Source organism: Gouania willdenowi, chromosome 9 (genome assembly GCF_900634775.1).
Source record: "Gouania willdenowi chromosome 9, fGouWil2.1, whole genome shotgun sequence".
Lineage (NCBI taxonomy): Eukaryota > Metazoa > Chordata > Actinopteri > Blenniiformes > Gobiesocidae > Gouania > Gouania willdenowi.
The window spans coordinates 27,870,204-27,880,111 of NC_041052.1; the positions used below are offsets into that span (position 1 = coordinate 27,870,204).

A 9,908-nucleotide genomic window follows, 5' to 3' on the forward strand; every position below is an offset into this window, starting at 1 on the left:
GTTCATAACTCAAAATTTTTGGGGGATGAAAGTCTTAGAAATAGAAATGAAGTTCTGCGAGATAATAATTGGAAGTGAACATGCAGTGAATATATGAACAGTTCTTTTAATGTGTATTTTTCTTTTAAGGAGCTTAAAGACACAGTAGAAGCTGGGACTAATACTTCACCAGGACAAGATGAGATCAGTTATAAGCTTTTGCAGCATCTGGATGATCCAGTGCTAGAAGAAGATCCATGCCTTGTTTAACTACATTTGGGAAGCTGTGTCGCTACCAAAGGTTTGGAAACATGCTGTAGTAATTCCAATCTTGAAGCCGGGAAAGGATCCATCCTCGCCGTCGTCTTACAGACCTATTGCATTGACTTCAGTGCTGTGTAAGGTGATGGACAGGATGGTCACTAATAGACTTGTGTATTTTTTAGAAGTTAATGGGTTTTTTGTGAATTATCAAAACAGATTTAGGTTTGGTAGAAATACCATGGACTCTGTTGCAGTATTGGAGCATGATATTCGAAGGGCAGTGATTAACAAGGAGGCTGTGATGGCAGTTTTCCTCGATATAGAAAAAGCTTATGATATTAGTATAGTATTTGGCAGAAGGATTTGCTGTTTAAACTTTTTGATGCCGGAATTAAGGGAAGAATGTTCCTATGGATTTAAGATTTCCTCAATGGTAGAACAATACAGGTAAGAATAAAAAATCAGCTCTCAAAAACGGTTAGTATTTTGAATGGGACACCTCAAGGATCTGTAATTAGCCCTGTTTTGTTTATTGTTATGATAAATAGTATTTTTCAGTGTGTTAATCAAGTTTTTGGAAAATCCTTGTTTGCAGATGATGGCGCTATTTGGCTTAGGGGTAAAAATATGGAACATTTAATTAAGCAAACTCAAGTAGCCCTGGATCAAGTAGTATGTTGGGAAAATATGTTGGGTGTTAGGATTTCAGCATCTAAAAGTAATTATATGATCTTTGGCCTGAAAAAGAAAATTCCCCAAAATACTTTGTATTTATATGGAAACCAGTTAGAAAAGGTAAAAGTGTTTAAATTTCTTGGAATGTGGATGGATGAGAGGCTAACTTGGAACACACATATTGAAAAGACTGGTGACAAGTGTGAAAAGGTTATTAATGTACTTCGTAGTTTGGCTGGCAGTGACTGGGGAGCAGATAGGTCAACTCTGCTTAGAATTCATAGAGCAATGATAAGATCGACATCAGATTATGATTGTTTTGTATTTGGTGCTGCAGCTAAAAAAAGCCCTAAGAGTTTGCAGTGGAGCTTTTAGAACTACACCCATACCTGCACTATTGGTTGAAATGGGGGAAACATCTTTAAAATTAGAAGGTAGAAGCTGGGACTCCAGTACTGGACCAGACTAGCAGGACTTCTGCATAATTCTGTGGCCAAGTGCCTCTTGGAGGACTGTTGGGAGTTTGTAAAGAGGGAGGGAAAAGCAAATTTTTTTTTTAGATCTATCTGTCAGTTGGCTAGTAAGGTAGGCTTGGAGAATGGGAGTGTTGCTACATCAGTGTGGTCCCCTGTTCTATTCTGACTTTTGCCAGAACCAGAGGTCCAAATGGGCCTGCTGGGGAAGGCTGTGTGTCAGTATTTTTTAAAACTATTGTGCTTTAATGTCAAAGGGAGTAGGAGAATGAGACTAGGGGGAGGCACTATTTTAATTGTCAACCTTGTGTACAGGGTAGTAGACTCCTGTGGTCAACTGAAAGTAACCAGATTAAGACTGGGGCATTATGGGCTTGCTGCATATTTAAATAAAGTGGACAAGCATCTGGATGGGCTATGTCAGTGTGGTCAGCTTGAGACTATATGTTTTACTGTCCTGTGTCCATTACTCTGATGAAAGAGGAATGTTATTTAAAGAACTTTCAACCCTTGGGCTTACAGTGTTTTCAATAAATTCGATGTGGGATCCACACAAGGTTCCTGCTGCTTAACAGAAGGTTTTCCTTGCCGCCATGATGAATTCATGTTGGGTGTGGGATACATATGTACAGTATGTGTATATATGCATATGTGTGTATCCATAAAATGAAGAGTCAGTCCTTAAGACTGCTCTACTGTAAAGTGTCTTGAGATACCATTGGTTATGATTTGGCGCTATACAAATAAAAGATTGATTGATTGATTGATGTTTTCACCAAGAACAAATTTGCGTTTAATTAATAAGGCAGTTGTGAGCTATTTTCACTCTAGCAGCCTCTATTTGAGAATCTAAAGTGGAGTGATTCTATTGAACAGAAGGGGGCAGCATTACGCTTCTTTTAGTGCACAGCCTGCCTGAAACCATTAGAAGAAGAAGAAGAAGAAGAAGAAGAAGAAGAAGAAGAAGAAGAAGAAGAAGAAGAAGAAGAAGAAGAAGAAGAAGAAGAAGAAGAAGAAGAAGAAGAAGAAGAAGAAGAAGAAGAAGAAGAAGAAGAGGAAGAAGAAGAAGGAGGAGGATTCAATAAAGTCAATATTTGCACCAAGAACAGAGTCGATTTTAATAGATAAGGCAGTCGTGAGGTATCTTCAATCTTCCAACCTCTATTTGAGAATCTAAAATGGAGTGACTCTAAGTGAACAGAAGAGGGCAGCATTACGCTTCTTTTAGTGTACAGCCTGCCGGAAACCATTAGAAGAGGAAGAAGAGGCTCGCTCAGATACGAAAATGGCGACTCTTGGACGCTTCGCTCAGATGTTTCTGAGGTCTTCTTTGGCCTCCACCCGGCGTCAGCTTTCTGCAGCTGCAGCAGCTGGACACGGAGAACAGGCCAGTAAGTTCACTTGTATCTGCCTGAATGTGGAATGTGACTGTATTACTCAGAGAATGTATAGATAAACTACAGTGACCTTGCTGGGCTACTGTTTGCTGCGTTAGCCTCAATGCTACATCCTTGAGCGCAGGTTCAGGGACATTAGCTTTGTTTGTTTCACATGAATACCAAACATGAAGTCATTTTGTTTTCATCACATTTTATTTTAGTTTGTTGTGGACGTGTATTTACAGTGGTTTAACGACGGTGATATAGCTGTAACACCAAAAGTTGATAAAACTACACTAGGTAGATTTGTCGTATTGTTTAGTAGGACTGATGATAAATTTACAACGTTAGGAACTATGTGAAAGTTAATCAAACAGATTCAGAATACTTTATTTATTACCGAGGGACAATTCAGTTCTTAGTAGTGGGTTGGGTTGCAGCAAAGGGACAGGACATAAATTCCTGTGCAGGACAATAACAGAACAGCCATGAAGTCAGTTACAGCAGTTTCAACATTGTGATAAAGTGCAATAGTGGCAATAAATTAAAATAGATTAAATCATAATAATTTAAAGCAGTGTTGGTAGGGTTAGTTGATGACTAAAATTTCTGTTGACTGTAACCAATAACTATTTACTAGTTGTGAATTGTTGGATTTTCACTGTAAAATGTGTTCATTGTGCATGTTTGAGTTACTCCATCAAAACCTTAATGTTGGGAACATTTGTCAAGGTTGGTCAAATGTGGAAGGACACTTGGTATCAAGGGCAATCGTCCAATCTGATTTGTAATTAATGTTACTAGTTTTTTTTTCTTTTTTTTTCAACAGGATAATAGCGGGTCTGCAAGCACTTAATATAGTCTCAAATAAATTATTACCCTCACAGGGTCTTGTCCTTTTTCCACCGTATTTTTAGCTTGGAACCAATTTGTCAGCACATACATGTCAGCACAATGTACATACAGTATGTGTGTGTGTATGGTACCATAACTTTGTTTCCTGTATCAGTCAGGTTAAAGTGACATAGAATCACTCAAGACATTTCTTTGTGGTTTAAGCATTTTTAAATAGAAATGTAACATGTAAAACACATCTTTTGGTATTTTTGTGATACTAATACAGTTGAAATTATTTTCAACACTTCTTTTCAATGATGTTTCTTTCATTACGTTTCAGCTAAAACATGGAAGATCCTCACTTTTGTGGTGGCCCTACCTGGTGTTGCTGTGTGCATGCTGAACATGTACTTGAAAGAGCAGCAACACAGCCATGAACAGCCTGAGTTTGTTCCTTATAGCCACCTTCGTATCCGCTCTAAGGTCTGATTTCCAGCCTTCACACGAGTGTACACAATTTGTTTGTTTTTGTATGTTATAATAAAGAATTTAATTTACTGACAAATGTCGCCTTTTCCAACCACACAGCGATTCCCCTGGGGAGACGGCGTCAAATCCCTCTTCCACAACCCACATGTGAATGCGCTACCTGATGGCTATGAAGGCCATGATGAATAAACCCTGCAGATCTTATCACACACCACTGGGACCAGTTCTCCTCACTCAGCATTTGTTACTTGACCTCACTTCTTCAATTTTTCTTTTTCGTTTACCTCTGAAAACAAGACAGCTCTGGGCCCTGGACCATCCAACACAGATGTCTGCTTGAACTGAAGTACTATTAATAAAGAGAATATTATAACCTCACTTAGTGAGATTTTATGTTCTATGTGTTAAGTGCTGTGCTACAGGCTTCAATTTGAAGTTATTCTTTGAAACTAAAGCCCTTTATAGCATTAATTATCTCGAAAAAGAGCCAAAACAACAAAATAATTTGTGACATTTGATTAAGATAAACTGTTTTGAATGTCACCCTTCTTCGCAAAGTTGTACTACTCATCAAATTGGTGGTTGCATTAATCAGATTATTACTGGTAAGCACTGTTTTTTTTTTTTTTTTTTTTTCAATTAAAGGAGGACGCTGGCCTTATGTTTTATACACTCGGATCACTAAATTGACTGTTCAGGATTGTCATTGGAAAAAAAAAACATCCATACTTAAGTCTGAAGACACATTTAATATTAACTCCTTGTCTTGTTTTTAGTCCTTGTGATTTGAGACCATTGTAATTTGTCTGTTGTTGTGTTGTGAGGGTCACTGCAGACCATGTAAGTAGATGGTTGAACCTTCTTTTGCCTCAACTGCCTTTATTCATCATGATGGAAAACCCTCAGAGTGGGTTTATTATCATAATGCCGTCATACAGTCAGCGCAGATTTATTGGTTTCACAAATTAAGTACCAAAACAAAAGTTTAGATGATTCAGAACCCAGGCATACCACATTATTACTTTTATGAACTACCAAAAAAGAGCAGATCTTTTATACACTGGAAATTGTAATGTTTTTGTTTTTTAAATTGAAACTTAAGTTAAATCTTTGCTATTCAGTTTAGTCTAAATTTGTTTAGGACATGTTCAAATGATCTTAATGAGAAAATATAGGGATAGTTGATGTAAAAAAGTTTGGTTATGTAATGGTTTTCAATTATACAAATTAATGTTTTTTGCTTTGTTTTTATAAGTTTAGGATGAAGTGCAGCACTTTTCTAGTCTCATTCCATTATTATTGTCCTTTTTTTTTTTTGTTAAATTAATATTTCTAGTCCACACATTATTGAACTAGTAGTTCATAATCACACACTAAAAATCTTCCACTCTGGGTCAGGATTCATAGTTTTGTGACATTGAATTAAAACTTAATCACATCATTTTATCAACATGCACCATTTTCTTGACTGTCTTTTGGTATACATTAATTTTTACCCAGCTCATTGCTGAATATGCCTTAACAAAAATACATTTTCCGAGTTGGAAAGACATTGAGAATCAAAACCTCAGGCATTTTTAGTTGAACATTTAAGTATGCATATCAAATCAAACCCATGAATTTAGAAGATGTCACTTCATAGTTGTCTTTACAATGTTGTCTAATTAATTTTAAACAAGTGAATTTGTAATATTTTCAATTCATTTTTACAAGGCTTAGAAAAGTTGAATATTCTAATAGAATGAATGAAAACACCAGTTTTGTCACAGTAAATTATATTCTTCCATTGATCCGTGAGGTTGCTGAATATTATTGAGACCTTTTCTTACATATTTTGTGCGTATCAGGATGATCCATATGAAATTTGCTGTGATTAAATCCCCCACGTGATCCGTGCTTTGTTAACCCAACCCCTTTCACGTGAACGCGCCTTAAGCCGAATTAGAAAATCCGGGGTTAACAAAGCACTGCTGATATTTAGCAGGTTTCTACCGTTTTTTATCCACCTGTTTCCGTCTTTCACACGGAGAAATCTACTGTGACAGGTGCTACTACTGGCCGCTGCGTCGTTTTTGCCATCTGTTAATCCGATTTCACTACCGCGGGTTGCGATTTGATTACTAAATCTAGCATTGAAACATCTCGAATAACTGCGCGTACCCGCAGAGACGCAGGGAACAACAGTCGAGCGCCGATTTCAGGATCGCACAAAATGAACCCATTGAAAGGTGAGGAAGAGCTTGCACATAATCTAATGACATCATTAAACCTTTTGCTGTTTATGAAAGGTTCTTACTGATTGTATAGGTAATTGAATATATTAGCTTGTATTTGTATATTATAACAAATGTGGCTTACTTGTTAATATATAGATTTCCTATTTATATAATTGGATAATTTCATGTTTTACACTTCCCTCAATTTTGTTATCTAAAACTATAACCTCCCTAAAGTGCAGTGTATTTCTCAAATCTCTATTGTATTGTTAAGTTTTGTCGTAAAAAGAAAAAAAGATGGTATGGTTCTTAATTTAAAGAGTAATGCCAATAAATTCAGTAAGTACTTATTTGGCTGCAGGCTTACATTTGTTGTCGTTTGTTGTGAAGTTTTTCCAGATTTACCAATGATGAGGAAACCGGAGAGGGCACACTTCTTCAGCCAAAGGGAGCAGGAGCTCATTATGAAGCTGTATGAAGAAGAAAGGGCCATTCTAACAGCTAAGTCCAATACCACCAATGCCTCCAGACTCAGAGAGGAAGCCTGGCAGCGAATCGCCAGTAAAATAAATGCGTAAGTTGATCAGCTGGAAAGATTTCTGATCATTGTTACATTCACTGTTACATCTTTGTCCGATATTTTGTAATTTAGCTTTGTTTTTAATCTGTCATATTCACAGTGTTTCAGACAGCGGCTACAGAAGGTCATGGCAACAAGTGAAAGTCAAATACAAGAATATAGTGCAAACAGGTATGGTTAATACACTCTGGGACACTCACACTTAGAGAAACCCCAAAAGTGTCAAATAAACCTAACATACATATTTTAGGCTGGTGGGAGTCTGGAGTACCTGAGGAAATTCTTGAGTAAGTCTTCTCAGACAGAGCTCATATTCTAGATCAGTTCCTCTAGCTGAGATTGATCATCATGTGGCCTCTTAACAGCAATGTAACAATCAATAGATCAGATTACATGAAAGTAAAACTTTAAAAGAACAAGTAACATTCTGTTTGCTTTCGTTTTAAATGGTCCTTAAACATTCATGCTTTGCCCCTGATGGTGTTCAATGTAATTTTCAGCATTGGCACTAGTCTTTAATTATGTAACAGAAGTTAGTGTTTTAATGCTGTTTAATGCGTCTGTCTCCAAACCATGTGCAGCACGGAGACGGCAAGCCGAGCTGATGAGGAATGAAGGCGGATCGGCGACGCCGTCCATGACGTCTGCAGATGATGACATTTTGCTTCACAGAGACTCGCTAAAACTTGATGCCCTTGCTGGACTTCCCTCTCTTGACCAAATATCTGGTTCTGACAGCTCATATATGAGCAGTAGGTGTTGTTCTTTTCTAATGTTACCTTTAGAGATAAATATTTTGACTTGTATTAACAGGTTTTCTACCACTACAGTGCCAGGCCATCCTGTCCTCCTAATGCCAGTGACAAAGACTGAACCAGAGAGCCTCAGCAGCGACGACACAGACATTAGTGACCATCATTTTGAAAACGAGGTATAGGAACCTTTAAATATTTGACAACTTAAATGTTTTTCTTTGAATTTCATAATGTGTGCTGGGCTCTTATCTTGATAGAGTATGCCCATTAGCCACTTTGAAGAGCGGCCAAGCACAGCAGAGGCTACAGGTGGTGGCAGTAGTGGCGAGGTAAGGTCCTTACATTAGAGTGTGCCTCAGATGAGCATGTGTGGATGTAAATGTCTGTTTTCACAGACACAGACAGAAGACGTGAAGGCTCTTTACTCCAGTTACCTCAGAAAGGAGATGGAGAACCGGGACCAGGAGATGGCATACAGAGCACTCAAAATGAAGAAGTTGGAGAAAGAAATACTATTACTTGACAAACAACTAATGTGAATGTGATAATTTAAAAATGTTATGTTTTCTGATCGCTTTAATTAAATCCTAAAACAATTATGAAGTGCAAGACAGTTGATTTCATTTGGTCAGATGAATAATAAGAAGGAGTAAAAACAAAGTTTAAAAAAATACATCTAAAAATTGGAGTTAAGATAATAAAATGGGGAGGAACCCAAATTTTGCTCACAACTACAGTCTACATGCTTAAAAACAAACAAATCTGTCATGGTTTTTTTTTAAAATAACTACTATTTTTTAAAAGTATGTGTTAAACTATATCAAAATATATTTATATTTTTGTCAACTAATAAAAACGAAACCATAATTTTATCACTTGGGGTAAAAACCAATCAGAGCTTGTGAGTATTACAAACATTAATACCATCCTTTATCATGTTGATCAATGCTAACTGATTCTTTAAAAAAAAAAAAAAAAAAAAGCATAAACTCTTATTCTGTATATTTCAGTCAACTATCTGTAACAGATTTACTCGATGGAAATCTTAATATCATTTAGTTGACTATAACTGAAATAGTCCTGAGGACTAAATTTTGTCTAAAACTACATTGTATTTTAGTGAAAAGATTATTATAACCATGATTAAAATTACATCAAAATTTGCTTTCATATATACCATTGCTTTGAGCAAAATCCCATGGCTCTTATATTATCAAATGGGCTTGCAGGCCTCAAGCCGCCTGATATTTGAATCTTTACCAGAAGATACAACAGGCACTCCTCAGTAAATCACTATTTAAATCATGTCTGAAATAATAGAATATGAAACTATTGAATACGAGGACAATTTCAACAGCTTGTATTACAACCCTATGCGTTGACAGAGCAAAAACCTTAATATAACAACTTTCCATGGTGTTGTTGTAGTGGCGTCGAAAATCCCAGCAGGGGCGCTGCAAAGCTGTGGATGGTCAACCCTTTGAAAGTGTGATACCACAATTACCACGTTAAATATTTATTTTAGTGGCTTACAAATAGTCATAGTTTATACTATTTATATTTGGAGTATGGTTATTTTATTGGTGATATTATTTCAAAAATAAATTAGTGTATCAATGTGCGCTGAGGCTTGATGAATGAATTCACTTGACGTCCATCAGGAGAGGCGGGGACAAGTGCTCAGTTTCAAAATGGCGGAGGGATTAGTGCAAAGGTTGTATTTATGGGTTATTTGCAGCCTTAATAGAAACACAAGGTGCTTCCTACCGTGTCTGATAATACAACATATCTGATAACATCTGCTTCTGTCTGCAAAGCGTCTGTTTTCATTCTATTCATTATAACGCTTTAATTGTGCCTGTCAACCGAGCTGTGCGCGCTCGCGTTCACTGAGACAACAATAATCGACGCCAGAAACGAAGATGGTGATGTCGACAAATCTATGTAGAAAACTGCTCATCTGCCTAATTTTGTTGTTCAAGGAACCATCTGTATTCCTAGTGGTCAATCACACCCGACCGATGCGCATTCACGCAAACAGGCATCACATAAATATTTTGTGTAGTACTACATGTAGCTCACACTGTGGTCAAATGTCAGTTTTGAGTAATAATAATGAGTAGCAACAAAGTCAAACTTCAGTGAATAATGATTATCAGTATTTTATTATGAGGAATATTACATTCTTTCACCAAAATAATAATGCAGACTAACTAAATGTTAAATGCTACTTCAAAATAAAAATATTTTTAATTGTTTTA

General features: G+C 36.7%; 2 protein-coding genes across 3 annotated transcripts; both read left to right on the forward strand.

Moving 5' to 3' along the window:
• Positions 1 to 2,628: 2,628 nt before the first annotated feature.
• cox6a1 (cytochrome c oxidase subunit 6A1) lies at positions 2,629 to 4,474 on the forward strand. The gene is made up of 3 exons (XM_028458557.1): positions 2,629 to 2,782; positions 3,948 to 4,090; positions 4,196 to 4,474. The coding sequence occupies exons 1-3, from the start codon at positions 2,677 to 2,679 to the stop codon at positions 4,283 to 4,285; spliced, it is 339 nt and encodes a 112-aa protein (XP_028314358.1). The 5' UTR covers positions 2,629 to 2,676; the 3' UTR covers positions 4,286 to 4,474.
• A 152-nt stretch (positions 4,475 to 4,626) lies between these two features.
• LOC114470376 (uncharacterized) lies at positions 4,627 to 8,246 on the forward strand. 2 transcript variants are annotated; one of them, XM_028458556.1, is made up of 7 exons: positions 4,627 to 6,324; positions 6,703 to 6,886; positions 6,993 to 7,063; positions 7,474 to 7,644; positions 7,723 to 7,823; positions 7,905 to 7,976; positions 8,043 to 8,246. In XM_028458556.1, the coding sequence occupies exons 1-7, from the start codon at positions 6,309 to 6,311 to the stop codon at positions 8,184 to 8,186; spliced, it is 759 nt and encodes a 252-aa protein (XP_028314357.1). In that variant the 5' UTR covers positions 4,627 to 6,308; the 3' UTR covers positions 8,187 to 8,246. The 2 variants fall into 2 exon arrangements, with proteins under 2 accessions (XP_028314357.1, XP_028314355.1); XM_028458554.1 differs by having other exon boundaries at positions 4,627 to 6,886.
• The last annotated feature ends 1,662 nt before the right edge of the window (positions 8,247 to 9,908 follow it).

Coding starts and splice junctions, on each gene's coding strand:
- cox6a1 (XM_028458557.1), top strand. CDS start 2,677: ATGGCGACTCTTGGACGCTTCGCTCAGATGTTTCTGAGGTCTTCTTTG. Junction 2,783..3,947: donor TGGACACGGAGAACAGGCCA/GTAAGTTCACTT, acceptor ATTACGTTTCAG/CTAAAACATGGAAGATCCTC. Junction 4,091..4,195: donor ACCTTCGTATCCGCTCTAAG/GTCTGATTTCCA, acceptor CCAACCACACAG/CGATTCCCCTGGGGAGACGG.
- LOC114470376 (XM_028458554.1), top strand. CDS start 6,615: ATGGTTCTTAATTTAAAGAGTAATGCCAATAAATTCAGTAAGTACTTA. Junction 7,645..7,722: donor TGACAGCTCATATATGAGCA/GTAGGTGTTGTT, acceptor CTACCACTACAG/TGCCAGGCCATCCTGTCCTC. Junction 7,824..7,904: donor ACCATCATTTTGAAAACGAG/GTATAGGAACCT, acceptor TTATCTTGATAG/AGTATGCCCATTAGCCACTT.